The sequence below is a fragment of the Oncorhynchus masou genome, unplaced genomic scaffold, assembly GCF_036934945.1.
Source record: "Oncorhynchus masou masou isolate Uvic2021 unplaced genomic scaffold, UVic_Omas_1.1 unplaced_scaffold_1039, whole genome shotgun sequence".
NCBI lineage: Eukaryota > Metazoa > Chordata > Actinopteri > Salmoniformes > Salmonidae > Oncorhynchus > Oncorhynchus masou.
Genome location: NW_027000090.1, coordinates 29006 through 52531, shown reverse-complemented (window position 1 = coordinate 52531; position 23526 = coordinate 29006). Strand labels below are relative to the sequence as shown.

General features: G+C 45.8%; 1 protein-coding gene across 1 annotated transcript in view; it reads right to left on the bottom strand.

Moving 5' to 3' along the window:
- Positions 1-23526, bottom strand: part of LOC135528809 (netrin receptor DCC-like) — a gene marked incomplete at its 5' end in the record, with an annotated part of 225105 nt that overhangs the window by 173610 nt on the left and 27969 nt on the right. Inside the window, one exon of the mRNA XM_064957865.1 lies at positions 3827-3876. Coding sequence (XP_064813937.1) covers positions 3827-3876 — 50 coding nt within the window. The remainder of the gene's footprint in view (positions 1-3826; positions 3877-23526) is intronic.

Sequence of the window (23526 nt, the reverse complement as noted above, 5' to 3'; positions counted from 1 at the left end):
AGACTGTCAACGTGTAAACCATCAAGCCTCAGACTGTCAACGTGTAAACCATCAAGCCTCAGACTGTCAACGTGTAAACCATCAAGCCTCAGACTGTCAACGTGTAAACCATCAAGCCTCTGACTGTCAACTTATAAACCATCAAGCCTCTGACTGTCAACGTGTAAACCATCAAGCCTCTGACTGTCAACGTGTAAACCATCAAGCCTCTGACTGTCAACGTGTAAACCATCAAGCCTCTGACTGTCAACGTGTAAACCATCAAGCCTCAGACTGTCAACGTGTAAACCATCAAGCCTCTGACTGTCAACGTGTAAATCATCAAGCCTCTGACTGTCAACGTGTAAACCATCAAGCCTCTGACTGTCAACGTGTAAACCATCATGCCTCAGACTGTCAACGTGTAAACCATCAAGCCTCAGACTGTCAATGTGTAAACCATCAAGCCAAGCTTCTGACTGTCAACGTGTAAACCATCAAGCCTCTGACTGTCAACTTATAAACCATCAAGCCTAGCTTCAGACTGTCAACGTGTAAACCATCAAGCCTCTGACTGTCAACATGTAAACCATCAAGCCTCAGACTGTCAACGTGTAAACCATCAAGCCTCTGACTGTCAACGTGTAAACCATCAAGCCTCTGACTGTCAACGTGTAAACCATCAAGCTTCAGACTGTCAACGTGTAAACCATCAAGCCTCTGACTGTCAACGTCCATCAAGCTTCAGACTGTCAACGTGTAAACCATCAAGCCTCAGACTGTCAACGTGTAAACCATCAAGCCTCAGACTGTCAACGTGTAAACCATCAAGCCTCAGACTGTCAACGTCCTCTGACTGTCAACGTGTAAACCATCAAGCCTCTGACTGTCAACGTGTAAACCATCAAGCCTCAGACTGTCAACGTGTAAACCATCAAGCCTCTGACTGTCAACGTAAACCATCAAGCTTCTGACTGTCAACGTGTAAACCATCAAGCCTCAGACTGTCAACGTGTAAACCATCAAGCCTCAGACTGTCAACGTGTAAACCATCAAGCCTCTGACTGTCAACGTGTAAACCATCAAGCTTCTGACTGTCAAGCGTAAACCATCAAGCCTCAGACTGTCAACGTGTAAACCATCAAGCCTCAGACTGTCAACGTGTAAACCATCAAGCCTCTGACTGTCAACGTGTAAACCATCAAGCCTCAGACTGTCAACGTGTAAACCATCAAGCCTCAGACTGTCAACGTGTAAACCATCAAGCCTCTGACTGTCAACGTGTAAACCATCAAGCCTCTGACTGTCAACGTGTAAACCATAAAGCCTCAGACTGTCAACGTGTAAACCATCAAGCCTCAGACTGTCAACGTGTAAACCATCAAGCCTCTGACTGTCAACGTGTAAACCATCAAGCCTCTGACTGTCAACGTGTAAACCATCAAGCCTAGCTGTCCAAAACCAACCATATAATTAGCGAATGGAACTCTATCACACAGCATTTTCTCTGTAAGACTTTCTTCATACCATAAACCTTCCTGATAGGTCTTTCCATTTAAAGCATCAAGTTCTCATTCTCTCATGTCTGGAAATGCCAATACATATTGTTTAGACAACACTCAGTCTGTCCTGTTTAAATTGGATCAGTGGTTTACTGTTTTTCCTGTGTCCCAAAATTGCAACCTATTCCCTATATACCTGCACTACTTTTAACCAAAATGAAGAGAGTCCACATTGCGATATATAATGTACTATAACGTTAGTCAAACATGACCAGATTGGAAGGTCACTCTCAATAAAGACAATATAATCCAGATTAATCCATTCTTCCACCACCACAAGGTGTTACAGTAAATTCAATTCCCACCCGAAGGGGTTTAGAGAGACGCCATGACTCATAACCACCCCCCCCCCTCCAAGGTTTTATCTAGTAAAGAGTCAATCACTTTTTTTTTTAAAGGTGGGCTCTTTATTCATCTAGTCTGGACTAGCTAGTGCCTTGGCAGCTAGTGTCACAGTTTATATGATAGAAAGATCAACTGCTGCACTTTTTGTTGTTGTTATTGAACATACTGTAAGTAGACAAACTAGTATGAATAATTCTGTCAGATTTAGACTTCTGCTTCTGAATGGAGCCTCTTCTCTCTCTCTCTCTCTCTCTCTCTCTCTCTCTCTCTCTCTCTCTCTCTCTCTCTCTCTCTCTCTCTCTGTCTCTCTCTGTCTCTCTCTCTCTCTCTCTCTCTCTCTCTCTCTCTCTCTCTCTCTGTCTCTCTCTGTCTCTCTCTCTCTCTCTGTCTCTCTCTGTCTCTCTCTCTCTCTCTCTCTCTCTCTCTCTCTCTCTCTGTCTCTCTCTGTCTCTCTCTCTCTCTGTCTCTCTCTGTCTCTCTCTCTCTGTCTCTCTCTCTCTGTCTCTCTCTCTCTGTCTCTCTCTATCTCTCTCAAATGTGAGTGAATGGTGGAATAAATGAGTATTCAGGTTAATAAAAGAAAACCCCTGAGATAATAAATTATTTGTAGAATATGTCCAAGGCTGGAACTTCAAGGTTTGGACATATTTTCTGGTCCCAAATCTGTTTGTGCTGTTCAAGGCCTCAAATTTCCTATTGTTTCCCACTTTCTCAAGCACTATGCCCTCCTCAGGAGCCACACCAAGCCTGTATGGGCCCCAGTCACTGAAGCCTGTAGGGGCCCCAGTCACTGAAGCCTGTAGGGGCCCCAGCTACTGAAGCCTGTATGGGCCCCAGCTACTGAAGCCTGTAGGGACCCCAGTCACTGAAACCTGTAGGGGCCCCAGTCACTGAAGCCTGTAGGGGCCCCAGCTATTGATTTCTGTAGGGGCCCCAGTCTCTAATTTCTGTAGGGGCCTGAGTCTCGAATTTCTGTAGGGGACCCAGGCTCGAATTTCTGTAGGGGCCCCAGGCTCGAATTTCTGTAGGGGCCCCAGTCTCTAATTTCTGTAGGGGCCCCAGTCTCTAATTTCTGCAGGGGCCCCAGGCTCGAATTTCTGTAAGGGCCCCAGTCTCAAACTTCTGTAGGGGCCCCAGTCTCAAATTTCTGTAGGGGCCCCAGTCTCTAATTTCTGTAGGGGCCCCAGTCTCTAATTTCTGTAGGGGCCCCAGTCTCTAATTTCTGTAGGGGCCCCAGTCTCTAATTTCTGTGGCGGCCCCAGTCTCTAATTTCTGTAGGGGCCCCAGTCTCTAATTTCTGTAGGGGACCCAGGCTCGAATTTCTGTAGGGGCCCCAGGCTCGAATTTCTGTAGGGGCCCCAGTCTCTAATTTCTGTAGGGGCCCCAGTCTCGAATTTCTGTAGGGGCCCCAGTCTCGAATTTCTGTAGGGGCCCCAGTCTCGAATTTCTGTAGGGGCCCCAGGCTCAAATTTCTGTAGGGGCCCCAGTCTCGAATTTCTGTAGGGGCCCCAGCTACTGCAAACTGTTTTTCTGAGAACTTTTGGCTGTTCTGAATTATTCTGCTACTCCGGGGATCCACTCTGGCATAAACTGTCTGTCTGTCTGTCTGTCTGTCTGTCTGTCTGTCTGTCTGTCTGTCTGTCTGTCTGTCTGTCTGTCTGTCTGTCTGCCTGCCTGCCTGCCTGTCTGCCTGCCTGTCTGTCTGTCGCAAGGTAGGCAGCTCATTCTGGATTGAAGCAATGTATATAATCAATCGTTTAGGTTCACAGACAGACCCAACTGGCTGGAAGGTGAAGCCAAGACATTTATGTCTGTGTTTCGGACTGAGGTGTGTGGACATTTCATCAAACGACTTCATAGAATTGATGTTTTATAGCCCAAAGGATATATATATTCGCACATATGATATATTTTAAATCAGAAAAAATGCATGTACTCACTCTTGAGAGGACGACTTCCAAGGAGATGTTTTGTGGTGGAGCACTTGGCACTGTGGATGAAATAACACGTGATCAAATGAATGAAACAAAAACACTGATTTCTGTAGGGGCCCCAGCTACTGAAGCCTGTAGGAGCCCCAGCTACTGAAGCCTGTAGGGGATCCTCACTGAAACCTGTAGGGGCCCCAGCTATTGAAAACTGTAGGGGCCCCAGCTACTGAAGGCTATAGGGGATCCTCACTGAAACCTGTAGGGGCCCCAGCTACTGAAACCTGTAGGGGCCCCAGTCACTGAAACCTGTAGGGGCCCCAGTCACTGAAACCTGTAGGGGCCCCAGCTACTGAAGCCTGTAGGGGCCCCAGTCACTGAAGCCTGTAGTGGCCCCAGCTACTGAAACCTGTAGGGGCCCCAGCTACTGAAGCCTGTAGGGGCCCCAGCTACTGAAGCCTGTAGGGGCCCCAGCTACTGAAACCTGTAGGGACCCCAGCTACTGAAGCTTGTAGGAAATAACACATGAATGAAACAAATACACACGGGACACATCTGTTGTTGGACATTTGTTACCAAGTATTCGCATATGAATGCGTGGGAATATTAATGCAGAGGCATCCTGTATGTGATCGTATCTCAGAGGGAACACCCCCCTATCCACATCGATGGAACAGTAGTGGAGAGAGTAGCAAGTTTTAAGTTCCTCGGCATACACATCACAGACAAACTGAATTGGTCCACTCACACAGACAGCATCGTGAAGAAGGCGCAGCAGCGCCTCTTCAACCTCAGGAGGCTGAAGAAATTCGGCTTGTCACCAAAAGCACTCACAAACTTCTACAGATGCACAATCGAGAGCATCCTGGCGGGCTGTATCACCGCCTGGTACGGCAACTGCTCCGCCCTCAACCGTAAGGCTCTCCAGAGGGTAGTGAGGTCTGCACAACGCATCACCGGGGGCAAACTACCTGCCCTCCAGGACACCTACACCACCCGATGTTACAGGAAGGCCATAAAGATCATCAAGGACATCAACCACCCGAGCCACTGCCTGTTCACCCCGCTATCATCCAGAAGGCGATTTCAGTACAGGTGCATCAAAGCTGGGACCGAGAGACTGAAAAACAGCTTCTATCTCAAGGCCATCAGACTGTTAAACAGCCACCACTAACATTGAGTGGCTGCTGCCAACACACTGACACTGACTCAACTCCAGCCACTTTAATAATGGGAATTGATGGGAAATGATGTAAATATATCACTAGCCACTTTAAACAATGCTACCTTATATAATGTTACTTACCCTACATTATTCATCTCATATGCATACGTATATACTGTACTCTATATCATCGACTGTATCCTTATGTAATACATGTATCACTAGCCACTTTAATTATGCCACTTTGTTTACATACTCATCTCATATGTATATACTGTACTCGATACCATCTACTGTATCTTGCCTATGCTGCTCTGTACCATCACTCATTCATATATCCTTATGTACATATTCTTTATCCACTTACACTGTGTATAAGACAGTAGTTTAGGAATTGTTAGCTAGATTACTTGTTGGTTATTATTGCATTGTCGGAACTAGAAGCACAAGCATTTCGCTACACTCGCATTAACATCTGCTAACCATGTGTATGTGACAAACAAAATTTGATTTGATTTGATGTAATCAAGGTTTGAAATTATGATGGTTTTTTTGTGTCAAATTCTATATCCGTATAGGATTCTTGCGGTTAATTTGTAGCAATGATTTATAATTTTGTTCCCGGCACCCCGACCATCCGCTCAAGAACAAATCCTCCCGCGACTGACTGTTATTGGGGACCCCTGCTATAACGTACAGGTACAGCATGTGTATTTGAGTCCAGATTTATTACAGTCCCATTCTGATCAAGTCATATGATTCTCATGATTGTCGACACATCCGTCTTCCACAGACTTAACACTAGTTACTTGAACATTGAATTATCAAATTAAATTTGATGAGATATCGCTTCAGAATATCGACACAAAGCCTATTTAAGGAAGTAATTGAGGTACATATCCTGTCGAGAAACTAAATAGGTTGAATTACAGTAGGCTGAAGAAAATGGTTATCTTGTCTTCCTTTAATGGACTTCTTAGTTTTTAGATGTAGTGAACAAAGTAAATGGTGACATGAAAGAGACACTCCGTCAGACTTATCTATGACAGGGCCTCTCTAGCCCGGGCCAATGGGCACGCAGGATGGAAACGACCCCTTTAGAAGGACCTAATTAGGTAACATGAATGACAGATAACAAGACTGACCTTTCTACATATCTCATCTATCAATGACAACATTCTATACAGTCAGAGGAAGAGACCACATCATTTTAAACCGTTATCAAAGACGGGACTTCTGAAACAGGTTGCCATAATTCCAGGTTCTGCAGACGACAGAACTTCTTCAGCTGTCCACGTTCTGGCAGCACACGGTCCACAGGTAGTGGAGGAGGCGGGTTGGTAGTAGTGACACTGGCATGTGCTTGAGTGACCTGCCAGCCTGGTCGGCAGTGTGCCTGAAGTACAGGCTTGGCGTAGAGCCGTGGTGGAGGAGTGACCGGTGTGTGGGATGGGGGGATGGGGGGGGGAGTAATTAATTACCTCAGAGAGAGAAAGACGAAGCCAGCCGGCAATAAAGAGAGAGAAAGTGTGGCTGCAGCCGGCCGGCCCGGTGGTTTCTTTACTACAGAACAAGGAGCATTGACTAAGCAGGGAGATATAATTCAGCTCTTGGGGCTCATTTGAAACATTCTGTTAATGTGATCTGACAGAAGATATATTCATTCAACCCTCTTAACCCTCTCAGCTCTGCACTGAACACAAGTACACAATCAGGAGCAATAAGAAAGTTGTGAGGGCTGGGAGGAGCTGGGAGGGTCTGAGAGGAGCTGGGAGGGGCTGAGAGGAGCTGGGAGGGGCTGAGAGGAGCGGGGAGGGGCTGAGAGGAGCGGGGAGAGGCTGAGAGGAGCTGGGAGGAGCTGGGAGGGGTTGAGAGGAGCTGGGAGGAGCTGGGAGGAGCAGGGAGGGGCTGAGAGGAGCTGGGAGGAGCTGGGAGGGGCTGAGAGGACCGGGGAGGGGCTGAGAGGAGCTGGGAGGAGCTGGAAGGGGCAGGGAGGGGCTGAGAGGAGCTGGGAGGGACTGAGAGGAGCTGGGAGGAGCTTGGAGGGGCTGAGAGGAGCTGGGAGAGAGAGAGAGAGAGAGAGAGAGTGAGACGGAGAGAGAGAGAGAGAGAGAGAGATGGACAGAGGAGTGGGCTAGGCTCTGTATCTTGATAGGCACCATAGGCACCTAGCAGGGAGGCATAGCCCCATATATTCAACTGTTGGACAAGAAGTAAGTTGTGTGAAACAATGGTTCCCCACTCCGGCCCTCAACAGCACAAAACGTACCTGACAATTGAACCTGGTTCAACTGATTGAGGGCCTGATGATTAGTTGACAAGTTGAATCAGGTGTGCTTGTCCGGGACTACAATACAACGTTTATACTGTTGTGGGGTACTGGAGGACCAGAGTTGGGAACCACTGTTGTAAAACACCCAGTATTTATTTCACCTTTATTTAACCAGGTAGGCAAGTTGAGAACAAGTTCTCATTTACAATTGCGACCTGGCCAAGATAAAGCAAAGCAGTTCGACACATACAACGACACAGAGTTACACATGGAGTAAAACAAACATACAGTCAATAATACAGTATAAACAAGTCTATATACGATGTGAGGAAGTGAGGTGAGATAAGGGAGGTAAAGGCAAAAAAAGGCCATGGTGGCAAAGTAAATACAATATAGCAAGTAAAACACTGGAATGGTAGATTTGCAGTGGAAGAATGTGCAAAGTAGAAATAAAAATAATGGGGTGCAAAGGAGCAAAATAAATAAATACAGTAGGGAAAGAGGTAGTTGTTGGGCTAAATTATAGGTGGTATGCTCATTGAGTGCCAATGACTAGGTGCTGCTGAGGATTTTCAGATATTGGGTGTGGAAGTGCCCCAGAAACAATTAGTTGGACGGGCCTTTGATTCCCATAGGATGGCTTGTTTCTTCACTGGACTTCCTGTGTGTTAAGGTGCTCGCAGCCTTTTTCTTTAAATAGTTGTAATAGTAAAGAACATACAGTAGACAGCTGGTGAGTTTCAAATCTTGCGGAAGCTTACCATTTATCCTATCATCTCTACCGATCTGTGTTCTGATTCTTTTCATTTTCGTGGAACGGTTTACATGTTCGTTTCTCAAAATCATTTGTCACATGGTTAATTGTAAAAAAAATCTGAAGTAAAATTATAAATATTAAACTAGTCTCTGCCATACGGACACATTGATACACCGTGATCCATTGGAGGCTAAAGAAACGAGAGCATATAACTTAGAGATAGTCTATAGACCAATGTAGCAGTAGGTCTATAACTCAGAGATAGTCTATAGACCAATGTAGCAGTAGGTCTATAACTCAGAGATAGTCTATAGACCAATGTAGCAGTAGGTCTATAACTCAGAGATAGTCTATAGACCAATCTAGCAGTAGGTCTATAACTCAGAGATAGTCTATAGACCAATCTAGCAGTAGGTCTATAACTCAGAGATAGTCTATAGACCAATGTAGCAGTAGGTCTATAACTCAGAGATAGTCTATAGACCAATGTTGCAGTGGGTCTATAACTCAGAGATTGTCTATAGACCAATGTAGCAGTGGGTCTATAACTCAGAGATAGTCTATAGACCAATGTAGCAGTAGGTCTATAACTCAGAGATAGTCTATAGACCAATCTAGCAGTAGGTCTATAACTCAGAGATAGTCTATAGACCAATCTAGCAGTAGGTCTATAACTCAGAGATAGTCTATAGACCAATGTTGCAGTGGGTCTATAACTCAGAGATTGTCTATAGACCAATGTAGCAGTAGGTCTATAACTCAGAGATAGTCTATAGACCAATGTTGCAGTGGGTCTATAACTCAGAGATTGTCTATAGACCAATGTAGCAGTGGGTCTATAACTCAGAGATAGTCTATAGACCAATGTAGCAGTAGGTCTATAACTCAGAGATAGTCTATAGACCAATCTAGCAGTAGGTCTATAACTCAGAGATAGTCTATAGACCAATCTAGCAGTAGGTCTATAACTCAGAGATAGTCTATAGACCAATGTTGCAGTGGGTCTATAACTCAGAGATTGTCTATAGACCAATGTAGCAGTGGGTCTATAACTCAGAGATAGTCTATAGACCAATGTAGCAGTAGGTCTATAACTCAGAGATAGTCTATAGACCAATCTAGCAGTAGGTCTATAACTCAGAGATAGTCTATAGACCAATGTAGCAGTAGGTCTATAACTCAGAGATAGTCTATAGACCAATGTAGCAGTAGGTCTATAACTCAGAGATAGTCTATAGACCAATGTAGCAGTAGGTCTATAACTCAGAGATAGTCTATAGACCAATGTAGCAGTAGGTCTATAACTCAGAGATAGTCTATAGACCAATGTAGCAGTAGGTCTGTAACTCAGAGATAGTCTATAGACCAATGTAGCAGTAGGTCTATAACTCAGAGATAGTCTATAGACCAATGTAGCAGTAGGTCTATAACTCAGAGATAGTCTATAGACCAATGTAGCAGTAGGTCTATAACTCAGAGATAGTCTATAGACCAATGTAGCAGTAGGTCTATAACTCAGAGATAGTCTATAGACCAATGTAGCAGTAGGTCTATAACTCAGAGATAGTCTATAGACCAATGTAGCAGTAGGTCTATAACTCAGAGATAGTCTATAGACCAATGTAGCAGTAGGTCTATAACTCAGAGATAGTCTATAGACCAATGTAGCAGTAGGTCTATAACTCAGAGATAGTCTATAGACCAATGTAGCAGTAGGTCTATAACTCAGAGATAGTCTATAGACCAATGTAGCAGTAGGTCTATAACTCAGAGATAGTCTATAGACCAATGTAGCAGTAGGTCTATAACTCAGAGATAGTCTATAGACCAATGTAGCAGTAGGTCTATAACTCAGAGATAGTGTATAGACCAATGTAGCAGTAGGTCTATAACTCAGAGATAGTCTATAGACCAATGTAGCAGTAGGTCTATAACTCAGAGATAGTCTATAGACCAATGTAGCAGTAGGTCTATAACTCAGAGATAGTCTATAGACCAATCTAGCAGTAGGTCTATAACTCAGAGATAGTCTATAGACCAATGTAGCAGTAGGTCTATAACTCAGAGATAGTCTATAGACCAATGTAGCAGTAGGTCTATAACTCAGAGATAGTCTATAGACCAATCTAGCAGTAGGTCTATAACTCAGAGATAGTCTATAGACCAATGTTGCAGTGGGTCTATAACTTAGAGATAGTCTATAGACCAATCTAGCAGTAGACCTATAACTCAGAGATAGTCTATAGACCAATGTTGCAGTGGGTCTATAACTCAGAGATAGTCTATAGACCAATGTAGCAGTAGGTCTATAACTCAGAGATAGTCTATAGACCAATGTAGCAGTAGGTCTATAACTCAGAGATAGTCTATAGACCAATGTAGCAGTAGGTCTATAACTCAGAGATAGTCTATAGACCAATGTAGCAGTAGGTCTATAACTCAGAGATAGTCTATAGACCAATGTTGCAGTAGGTCTATAACTCAGAGATTGTCTATAGACCAATGTTGCAGTAGGTCTATAACTCAGCGATAGTCTATAGACCAATGTAGCAGTAGGTCTATAACTCAGAGATAGTCTATAGACCAATGTAGCAGTAGGTCTATAACTCAGAGATAGTCTATAGACCAATGTAGCAGTAGGTCTATAACTCAGAGATAGTCTATAGACCAATGTAGCAGTAGGTCTATAACTCAGAGATAGTCTATAGACCAATGTAGCAGTAGGTCTATAACTCAGAGATAGTCTATAGACCAATGTAGCAGTAGGTCTATAACTCAGAGATAGTCTATAGACCAATGTAGCAGTAGGTCTATAACTCAGAGATAGTCTATAGACCAATGTAGCAGTAGGTCTATAACTCAGAGATAGTCTATAGACCAATGTAGCAGTAGGTCTATAACTCAGAGATAGTCTATAGACCAATGTAGCAGTAGGTCTATAACTCAGAGATAGTCTATAGACCAATGTAGCAGTAGGTCTATAACTTCCATCATCTACTAAGTAAAATGCATAGGCCTAAAAGCCGACAAAATAAAAACAATATCCTGATTAAAATGCAGGTTCTTTCAATCACACGTGTCTCTCTCCTCCGCCTGTCTGCCTCCCTATCTGTCTGTCTTGACTTAAGCTATTGCTAGCATGCATTCTGGAGAGAGACACACCATACCTTCACCCCCCTCCTCCCACCTTCTTCTTATCTCAACATTTTATAAATTATAACTCAAGACACGTTTATCTCGACACAGATTTTTTTTGACACTTTTCACTGACAGCCGCAACTCAGTCAACTCGTCTGACTTCCATGAGTACTAAAACCCAACATTCAGGGCTTCCTCAAAAACATTTGAAACAATCCGCAGCAATTTTTTTCTCTCTCCAAAATAAGCTAATGATCCTCTGTGGCTAAGTCAGGCTCCCTGGTGAAGTGTTTTGAAAGGAAATGATTTAGACGCATGAAATAATACAATTTTGTCGAGACATGGATTTACTTTAGGTCAACCCAGCATCCGAACGGTGCACTATGAAGCCGCCATCTTTACTTTCCTATTCACAAGAGGTTGAAATCAAAGATCCGTATATAAGGGGGAGATTCTGAGGTCCCAGCCTTAACAATGGGAGTCTTTGTCCCAAAGGCGGGCAGGCAGGCGACAAGCTTAGGTCTGCATATTATTCCCATAGAAACGCATTGGGCTTGTACTGGACAGAGTTTGGTGGGAGTGAGGCCTCTACCTCTTCCTCTCCGCTGAACCTATATCACCTGAGAATAAGCATCCGACCAATAGAAACAGAGCCCTCTCTACAGGTGTATCTGATGCTGTCTGGACAGACATATTACCACATGCCACAATACTTTGGTCCAGACAGCATCAGATACATGGTCCGTACACACTGAGACAGAGAGGTGCTGTTTCACTGTCCAGACAGCATCAGATACATGGTCCGTACACACTGAGACAGAGAGATGCTGTTTCACTGTCCAGAGAGCATCAGATACATGGTCTACACATACTGAGACAGAGAGGTGCTGTTTCACTGTCCAGACAGCATCAGATACATGGTCTACACATACTGAGACATAGAGATGCTGTTTCACTGTCCAGAGAGCATCAGATACATGGTCTGTACACACTGAGACAGAGAGATGCTGTTTCACTCGCTCGGATGCTTTAACTGAGATTGATGTGTCTTTCTGTCGGCGAGCGTCTCGGTCAAATAAATGATCAATACTTCAATATTTTATTTGGACGGGCAAGGAGGTACATTAGTGCGAGCCAGGCCCCTTAAGCCCCTCCCACGACGGCAAGCCTGCCACCACCACTGCCACCGTTCCCGGCTTGTTCCCATCAGAACCGGAAAAACATCTAAACTTTCAGAGACCACGGCTCTTTTGAAGCTCTTAGCAGAACATGACGACAAGTCCCAAGTGAAAAGTGTGTCTGTGCGATTTGCAGTTCGCTCGCCTCTCTTCACATTATTTGTCGCTGACACGTCAAAAATCAACACGGCAAAACATTAATGAGCCGCATTGTAAATCTTTCACGCTGGAGAGGGTTGACAAAGAGGCCGGTCCTCAACAAACTATGAGAATTACCACACAGTACAGTCATGATCCTGGGGTTAACAGTTCACTTAAATCAATAGCTTGATGTTAGACAGCTCATCACAGTTACACAACAGGATAGACATTTGAAATTAGAAGCTGAGGTTCAGTAGCCTAGAGTAGCTTCCAGTTTTAGATCCAATTAAAGGTAGGGTTCCATAGCCTAGCATAGCTTCCAGTTTTAGATCCAATTAAAGCTTTGGTTCAGTAGCCTAGCGTAGCTTCCAGTTTTAGATCGAATTAAAGGTAGGGTTCCGTAGCCTAGCATAGCTTCCAGTTTTAGATCCAATTAAAGGTAGGGTTCCGTAGCCTAGCGTAGCTTCCAATTTTAAAACCAATGAAAGCTTTGGTTCAGAAGCCTTGCTTAGCTTCCAATTTTAGATCCAATTTAAGCTTTGGTTCCGTAGCCTAGCGTAGCTTCAGGTTTTAGATCCAATTAAAGGTAGGGTTCCGTAGCCTAGCGTAGCTTCCAATTTTAAAACCAATTAAAGCTTTGATTCCGTAGCCTAGCGTAGCTTCCAGTTTTAGATCCAATTAAAGCTTTGGTTCCGTAGCCTAGCGTAGCTTCCAGTTTTAGATCCAATTAAAGCTTTGTTTCCGTAGCCTAGCGTAGCTTCCAGGTTTAGATCCAATTAAAGCTTTGGCTCCGTAGCCTAGCGTAGCTTCCAGTTTTAGATCCAATTAAAGCTTTGGTTCCGTAGCCTAGCGTAGCTTCCAGTTTTAGAACCAGTTAAAGGTAGGGTTCCGTAGCCTAGCATAGCTTCCAGTTTTAGATCCAGTTAAAGCTTTGGTTCCGTAGCCTAGCATAGCTTCCAGTTTTAGATTCAGTTAAAGCTTTGGTTCCGTAGCCTAGCGTAGCTTCCAGTTTTAAAACCAGTTAAGGCTTTGGTTCCGTAGCCTAGCGTAGCTTCCAGTTTTAAAACCAATTAAAGCTTTGGTTCCGTAGCCTAGCATAGCTTCCAGTTTTAGAACCAATTAAAGCTTTGGTTCCGTAGCCTAGCGTAGCTTCCAGTTTTAAAACCAATTAAAGCTTTGGTTCCGTAGCCTAGCGTAGCGTCCAGTTTTAGATCCAATTAAAGCTTTGGTTCCGTAGCCTAGCGTAGCTTCCAGTTTTAGAACCAGTTAAAGCTTTGGTTCCGTAGCCTAGCGTAGCTTCCAGTTTTAGATCCAATTAAAGCTTTGGTTCCGTAGCCTAGCGTAGCTTCCAGTTTTAGAACCAGTTAAAGCTTTGGTTCCGTAGCCTAGCGTAGCTTCCAGTTTTAGAACCAATTAAAGCTGTATGTAGCAAACAAGATCCTCTCTGATCCTTCTTCGTGTTCAAAACTTTCTTTCATAGCGAACAACTTATCTCCCGGGACAACCAGCAAAAGTAAAATTAACTACTGCAACACCTGATTCCAGTCAGTCAAAGACTTGGCTCTGATCCACATAAGAGACAACATGAAAGCCATAACAGAAGAGGAGAATGTCACAAAACAAAATAGTACAGAGAGAGAGAGAGAAAGAGAGAGAAAGGGGAGAGAGAGAGAATGAGAGAAAGAGATAGAGAAAGAGAATGAGATAAAGAGAAAAAGACAGAGAAAAAGATTTAGAGAAAGAGAAAGAGAGAATGAGAGAAAGGGAAAGAGAAAGAGAACGAGAAAGAGAGAGAATGAGAGAAAGAGAAAGAGAACGAGAAAGAGAGAATGAGAGAGAGAATGAGAGAAAGAGAGAGAGAGAGAATGAGAAAAAGAGAGAGAGAGCGCGAGAGAGAGAGAGTGAGAATGAGAGAGAGAGAGAGAGAGAGAGGGAGAGAGAGAGAGAGAATGAGAGAAAGGGAAAGATAAAGAGAAAGAGAATGAGATAAAGAGAAAAAGACAGAGAAAAAGATTTAGAGAAAGAGAAAGAGAGAATGAGAGAAAGGGAAAGAGAAAGAGAACAAGAAAGAGAGACACACTCGCATTAACATCTGCTAACCATGGGTAGGTGACAAATAAAATTTGATTTGATTTTGATACTCAAAAACAGATAAATATTGTTGACAAGTTTATAATAGGCAAACTCAACCCTTAGTCTTGCTGCCAACATTCCCTCCAGCATTCCCACCACATCCACAGACCCCTGTCCCAGAATGCTGTTCTTTTGGGTCTTCCATATCGCTCATTTTGCTGCCCCTCTAACACAACATTAAGCAACACAACTACACCCTTTTGACTGAACCTGTACTTTGGCCCAAATATATACAGTTGGGAAGAGAAAACCTCTCCCAACGTTGAGAACCAATCAGTGATCAGTTCAATCATCCCAACCAACCTGGGACACAGTAAAAACAGATGTGCCAGAGATTCAGACTCAGCACAGAATGGACACCCCTCCCCAACAGTAGGATCCAGGTGTACCAGATGCATGTTGGTGGCTATAGCTCCATGTATTATCCTCCATTGGAGGTCAGCTGTCCTCTTATCAATAGGCAGTTTATATAATGATCGCCAACAGCCTTTTGGAGATAAACCTGGACCAAGCACATCCGCCCACCTCGTCGATTTGACCCCTTCCAGGGAAGAGGCATGGGACACCTTTACACATGTTCTGTACATGGCCTTCTTTCCCACCTCCCTGAACTCCCCCAGCTCCCTGAACCCCCCCAGCTCCGGTGTATCGAAGGAAAGCAGCATCCCCACGTCCTCTTCAAATGCCCCCATCGCAGCACTAACAGTCAGTGCAGGGAACACGTCATCCAGACCCTCCGTCCTCCTCTAATGCCCCCATCGCAGCACTAACAGTCAGTGCAGGGAACACGTCATCCAGACCCTCCGTCCACCTCTAATGCCCCCATCGCAGCACTAACAGTTAGTGCAGGGAACACGTCATCCAGACCCTCCGTCCTCCTCTAATGCCCCCATCGCAGCACTAACAATCAGTGCAGGGAACACGTCATCCAGACCCTCCGTCCTCCTCTAATGCCCCCATCGCAGCACTAACAGTCAGTGCAGGGAACACGTCATCCAGACCCTCCGTCCACCTCTAATGCCCCCATCGCAGCCCTAACAGTCAGTGCAGGGAACACGTCATCCAGACCCTCCGTCCTCCTCTAATGCCCCCATCGCAGCACTAACAGTCAGTGCAGGGAACACGTCATCCAGACCCTCCGTCCACCTCTAATGCCCCCATCGCAGCCCTAACAGTCAGTGCAGGGAACACGTCATCCAGACCCTCCGTCCACCTCTAATGCCCCCATCGCAGCCCTAACAGTCAGTGCAGGGAACACGTCATCCAGACCCTCCGTCCACCTCTAATGCCCCCATCGCAGCCCTAACAGTCAGTGCAGGGAACACGTCATCCAGACCCTCCGTCCTCCTCTAATGCCCCCATCGCAGCCCTAACAATCAGTGCAGGGAACACGTCATCCAGACCCTCCTTCCTCCTCTAATGCCCCCATCGCAGCACTAACAGCCAGTGCAGGGAACACGTCATCCAGACCCTCCTTCCACCGATCAGAATTGGAAGTGTCAGTCACATACTGCAGATGAAGCTCTGGCAAGGATTCACAGACCTCAGCGACAACCTTCCTCAGTAGGCGAGATGATCGGATCCCTGCTCTTTCTCCCAGCTCCTCCAACGATCTGCTCCTGCTCCGCATCAGATGACCCAGCTTGGTACACCCCACGCCTAACTGGCATGGACGTAGGCTAGCTGAACCCAGAACACGGGACTGGATGGCAGTGTTGTGAAAAATAAGCTCTTCAAAAAGCCACATCCCTGGTGGCGTGCAGGCCTTACGGGACTTGACAAAGACTCTCCAAGCATAACAGACTCATAAAATGGAGTCAGGCCAGTCAAATCAACCCCCTCCAGCATTAAGAGGAAAAGATGCCTGTCTAAGCCCAAACAACCCGCTCTCCTCATCAACCCAACTAGAACAGTCTCTGTACAACAATCTCTGGGCTGCTTGGAGCCGGAAAGCCGTGATCCAAGAGGAAATGTCCACCAGGCCTTGCCCACCTCATGCAGTGGCAGGTACAGGGCTGCAGCTTTAATCCAGTGTTGTCCAGACCAGAAGAAATTGACAAGGCTCCTCTGAAGCTCTTGTATCAGACCCTTTGGTGGCTGTAAAATCATTAGTCTGTGCCACAGGGTAGAAGCAGCAAGATTATTAGCTACCAGGACCCGTCACCCTATAAGACAGCTGGGGCAACACCCATTTCCACCTTGACACTCTAGCACACCCTCCCAGTTCTTTTTCTGAAAGACATCGGAGCCTAGAAAAACCCCCAAAGTCTTCATCCCATCTCTGCCCCACTGAAGCCCCCTTGGTAACCATGGAGTGGACCCCATCTGAAGCCCCCCTGGTAACCGTGGAGTGGACCCCATCTGAAGCCCCCCTGGTAACCGTGGAGAGGACCCCATCTGAAGCTGACCTGCCCACAGCGCTTCACTCTTTCCCCAATTGACTCTAGCTGAGGAGGCCCTCTCATACACCTTTAAAGCGTTTGAGAACCTTAACATCCTCACCCTCTGTAATAAACACTATCACGTCATCTGCATACGCAGACAGTGCTATCGTGGGACCCTTCATTACACCTGGCACAGAGAAACCAGTAAGCGGACCCTTAAAAAACAATCGTTCAATCGGTTCAATCGTCAGACTATGTAACTGCCCTGAAATTGGGCATCCCTGCCTGATGCCCCTTTGGACAGGGATGGGGCAACTTAAACCACCACCCACCTTCACCATACACAAGGCTCCAGCATACAGTAAATTCACCCAAGACAGAACAACATCCCCAAACCCAAAGGCTTTCATTGTTTTAAACAAGTACTGATGGTCCACAGGATCAAAAGCCTTCTCCTGATCCAACATTTACATCAGACAGTTTACAAATGTCTAAAACATCTCTTATCAGAAACAAGTTGTCAACAATAGAGCGATCAGGTACACAGTAGGACTGGTCCTTGTGGATCAACAATCCAGATACTCTTTCAACCTGTTTGAGAGACATTTAGAAACAATTTTGTATTCTGCGCACAGCAAAGCAACAGGTCTCCAATTTTTTATGAGAGTCAAATCCCCCTTTTTTGGCAACAGTGAAAGCACCGCACGTTGACAGGAAACAGGAAGAGAACCCTCACGTTGACAGGAAACAGGAAGAGAACCCTCACGTTGACAGGAAACAGGAAGAGAACCCTCACGTTGACAGGAAACAGGAAGAGAACCCTCACGTTGACAGGAAACAGGAAGAGAACCCTCACGTTGACAGGAAACAGGAAGAGAACCCTCACGTTGACAGGAAACAGAAAGAGAACCCTCACGTTGACAGGATACAGGAAGAGAACCCTCACGTTGACAGGATACAGGAAGAGAACCCTCACGTTGACAGGAAACAGGAAGAGAACCCTCACGTTGACAGGAAACAGGAAGAGAACCCTCACGTTGACAGGATACAGGAAGAGAACCCTCACGTTGACAGGAAACAGGAAGAGAACCCTCACATTTACAGGATACAGGAAGAGAACCCTCACATTTACAGGATACAGGAAGAGAACCCTCACGTTGCCAGGATACAGGAAGAGAACCCTCACATTTACAGGATACAGGAAGAGAACCCTCACGTTGACAGGATACAGGAAGAGAACCCTCACGTTGACAGGAAACAGGAAGAGAACCCTCACGTTGACAGGATACAGGAAGAGAACCCTCACGTTGACAGGATACAGGAAGAGAACCCTCACGTTGACAGGATACAGGAAGAGAACCCTCACGTTGATAGGATACAGGAAGAGAACCCTCACGTTGACAGGATACAGGAAGAGAACCCTCACATTGACAGGATACAGGAAGAGAACCCTCACGTTGACAGGATACAGGAAGAGAACCCTCACGTTGACAGGATACAGGAAGAGAACCCTCACGTTGCCAGGATACAGGAAGAGAACCCTCACGTTGACAGGATACAGGAAGAGAACCCTCACGTTGCCAGGATACAGGAAGAGAACCCTCACGTTGACAGGATACAGGAAGAGAACCCTCACGTTGACAGGATACAGGAAGAGAACTCTCACATTGCCAGGATACAGGAAGAGAACCCTCACGTTGCCAGGATACAGGAAGAGAACCCTCACGTTGACAGGATACAGGAAGAGAACCCTCACATTGACAGGATACAGGAAGAGAACCCTCACGTTGACAAGATACAGGAAGAGAACCCTCACGTTGACAGGATACAGGAAGAGAACCCTCACGTTGACAGGATACAGGAAGAGAACCCTCACGTTGACAGGATACAGGAAGAGAACCCTCACGTTGACAGGATACAGGAAGAGAACCCTCACGTTGACAGGATACAGGAAGAGAACCCTCACGTTGACAGGATACAGGAAGAGAACCCTCATGAAAAGATTCACACAGCACTTCATAAAAATCCTCCCCAATAGACCCCCAAAAGTGCTTCTAGAACTCAGATGGTAAACCATTGATGCCAGGGGCCTGTTGAGAGCTGCATCACTGCTGTGGAGTAATGTGGCTCCTGCAGAGTAATGTCAGCGTCCAATGCGACTCTCTGCTCAGGGCCCTATTGAGGAAGTCCATGTAACAACTGTTCAGTACACAGAGAGTCACAATCCTCCGCTTTATAAAGGGACGAGTAGAAATCCACGGCGTGTTGACGCATTTCAATATCATTGGTGGTCACCTTCCCATCAGGGAGACGAAGGCAGACCATCTGTTTACGTTGAAACGTCGACTGTCCTAGTGGTTAAAAAAAAAGCACTAGGAGCATCCATATCCTTGAGGGAAGCGAAACGAGACATAGAAACGAGACCTAATCAAGGCACCCTTCACTCTTTCATGCAGAAACGACCTCAGTTCATGTCTCTTGTCCTGTAAGTTCATGACTAGTCCAGGGTCGTTCTGAGTGAGCAGCTTCAATTCAATATACTTGATGTCCTGTTCAAGGGCCTTGATAGTCTCTTTAACTTCAATTTGAGACAGAGCAGTATACTGTTGACAAAATACTCGTATTTGGGCCTTCCCAACCTCCCACCATTGTCTCAAGGTCTCAAAATTCCCCTTTATAACCCTCCATTTTTCCCAAAACAACAAAAACCTTTCATGACATCATGTAACAATTGAACATTAAAATACCAGTAAGGTGATGACCTTCGTGGACAGGACAAGTGAATATCAACAGTAACAATATGATGATCAGAGAAACCCACAGGAGTAATGTCACACTCTCCAACCCTACTACAGTATTGCTCAGATACAACCTGTCTAACCTTGCTGCACTGACACGACCTTCATTAACCTTTAGCCATGTGTACTGCCTAACTGTTGCATTCCTGACTCTCCACACATCAGAAAGCTCAAACTCAGTTAATAGGCCAGACAGGCAAGTGGCTGATCGCAGGTGAGGTTCTTCAGCGGTGCGATCAACAGTAAAATCCACTGTACAATTCCAGTCACCCCCTAAAACCATACACCCCTCTTGGTCACACTGTCTTAAGGTTTCCTTTATTTGATCAAAAACAGCAATACGCTCTGTACCCTCATTAGGAGCATAAACATTAAAAAACAAACAAAACAAAACCATAACATCCACCAAAAAACCATAACATCCACCTTGACCAAGAAAACCCGACTCTTGACAATCTGTTGTAGATACCACAGTCACCACTAAGCCTGAGGAAAACAAAATTGCCACCCCAGCACTGAAATTAGTACCATGACTGAGTACATGCTGCCCCTCCCACCACATACCCCAGTCAACCTCATTTTCCTCATCACTATGTGTCTCCTGTAGAACAACTACATTAAGCCTTTTCTGTTTTATAACTTCTAATACCCAAGCCCTCTTATTCCTGTCCCTTCCCCCATTAATACAGAGAGAACCTCCCCTTAGTACTTCCATGGAGAAAAGAGAAAAGAAAAGCAGAAGAAACCACAGAGAAACCAACGAGAAAAAAGACACCCTATGAAGCATGAGAATCATTATTAATTTATTCTTCTCTTTAACCTGACTACGTTTCCCACCACCTTTTGCTGCTGCAACAGCAGTAATACATTTCCTCAAGTGAAACCGCTTCTTCTCACTCAGCTGGCCGAACCCCACCGTCTTCTGTAACATCACAGCTGACCTCACTAACTTATCAACATCAAAATAATCTGCCAATTTGACAGATTTCCCAAAAGTCTCATCCAGAAACTCATTTACCTCCTCTAGATCATAAACTGAGTCCTCACCAGCAGCTGTCATATCTAAAGAGATCTCCATATCATTCTCCTGATCCTCAGCTGAGACCACAGACAACTGACTCCCCTCTACCACATCCCTTTCAACACTCCCCACTTGCACCTCATCACTCATACCAGGCATCTCCTCCACTACCTGGGAGACGAGCCCCACCTGAACATCACTACTCGTAGTGGGCATCTCCTCTACTACCTGGGAGCCTAGCCCCAGCTGAACATCACTACTCGTAGTGGGCATCTCCTCCACTAACTGGGAGCCTAGCTCCACATGAACATCACTACTCATAGTGGGCATCTCCTCCACTACCTGGGAGACGAGCCCCACCTGAACATCACTACTCGTAGTGGGCATCTCCTCTACTACCTGGGAGCCTAGCCCCAGCTGAACATCACTACTCGTAGTGGGCATCTCCTCCACTAACTGGGAGCCTAGCCCCACCTGAACATCACTACTCGTAGTGGGCATCTCCTCCACTAACTGGGAGCCTAGCCCCACCTGAACATCACTACTCATAGTGGGCATCTCCTCTACTACCTGGGAGCCTAGCCCCAGCTGAACATCACTACTCGTAGTGGGCATCTCCTCCACTAACTGGGAGCCTAGCCCCACCTGAACATCACTACTCGTAGTGGGCATCTCCTCCACTAACTGGGAGACTAGCCCCACCTGAACATCACTACTCATAGTGGGAATCTCCTCCACTAACTGGGAGCCTAGCTCCACATGAACATCACTACTCATAGTGGGAATCTCCTCCACTAACTGGGAGCCTAGCTCCACATGAACATCACTACTCATAGTGGGCATCTCCTCCACTACCTGGGAGACTAGCCCCACCTGAACATCACTACTCATAGTGGGAATCTCCTCCACTAACTGGGAGACTAGCCCCACCTGAACATCACTACTCATAGTGGGCATCTCCTCCACTACCTGGGAGCCTAGCCCCACCTGAACATCACTACTCATAGTGGGAATCTCCTCCACTACCTGGGAGCCTAGCCCCACCTGAACATCACTACTCATAGTGGGAATCTCCTCCACTACCTGGGAGCCTAGCCCCACCTGAACATCACTACTCGTAGTGGGCATCTCCTCCACTAACTGGGAGACTAGCCCCACCTGAACATCACTACTCATAGTGGGAATCTCCTCCACTAACTGGGAGCCTAGCCCCACCTGAACATCACTACTCGTAGTGGGCATCTCCTCCACTAACTGGGAGCCTAGCTCCACATGAACATCACTACTCATAGTGGGCATCTCCTCCACTACCTGGGAGACTAGCCCCACCTGAACATCACTACTCATAGTGGGAATCTCCTCCACTAACTGGGAGACTAGCCCCACCTGAACATCACTACTCATAGTGGGCATCTCCTCCACTACCTCGGAGCCTAGCCCCACCTGAACATCACTACTCATAGTGGGAATCTCCTCCACTACCTGGGAGCCTAGCCCCACCTGAACATCACTACTCATAGTGGGCATCTCCTCCACTACCTGGGAGCCTAGCTCCACATGAACATCACTACTCATAGTGGGCATCTCCTCCACTAACTGGGAGCCTAGCTCCACATGCTGTCGGCTCACCTCTCCCTACATCAGTGGGCCCAGGCGTTACGATGACCACCTGTGCCCCTCCCTCTGCCTTCTCCCTTTTCGGGCAAGTATGTTGCTTATGACCAACATCCCCACACTCAAAACACCGTTGACTAGCCGTACTAGCATAAGCCATATACATTCTATTGTCATACTTGATTTTAAACGATAACTCTAAAGTCTGCTCCGGTGAGTCCAAAAACATAAACACCTGTCGCCGAAACGACATTACCTGTTTCAACGCCGGGTGTTTGCAACCCAACGGGACAACCTTAATTGAACTGGCGAACTTCCCAAAGCGCAATAACTCGCGCTCCAACAGCTCATTGGGAGTAAACGGCGGTACATTTGAAATCGTTTCTTGTTGACGGAGAAAAAGCAGCGTAACTTGAATAAACATTCCTTTAAGAAGTACGCCATGCTCAACCATACGATCAACCAGGCATTCTTCTTAAAGAAGTACACCATGTTCAACCATCCGATCAACCAGACACTCTTCTTTAAGAAGTACGCCATGCTCAATCATCCGATCAACAATACTCTTCTTTAAGAAGTACGCCATGCTCAACCATACGGTCAACCAGACTCTCTTCTTTAAGAAGTACGCCATGCTCAATCATACGATCAACCAGACACTCTTCTTTAAGAAGTACGCCATGCTCAACCATACGGTCAACCAGACTCTCTTCTTTAAGAAGTACGCCATGCTCAACCATCCGATCAACCAGACACTCTTCTTTAAGAAGTACGCCATGCTCAACCATCCGATCAACCAGACACTCTTCTTTAAGAAGTACGCCATGCTCAACCATCCGATCAACAAGACACTCTTCTTTAAGAAGTACGCCATGCTCAACCATCCGATCAACCAGACACTCTTCTTTAAGAAGTACGCCATGCTCAACCATCCGATCAACCAGACACTCTTCTTTAAGAAGTACGCCATGCTCAACCATCCGATCAACCAGACACTCTTCTTTAAGAAGTACACCATGCTCAACCATACGATCAACCAGACACTCTTCTTTAAGAAATACCACCACAGCTTTATTCATCCGGGATGCATAAGCAATATTCTCATAACCTA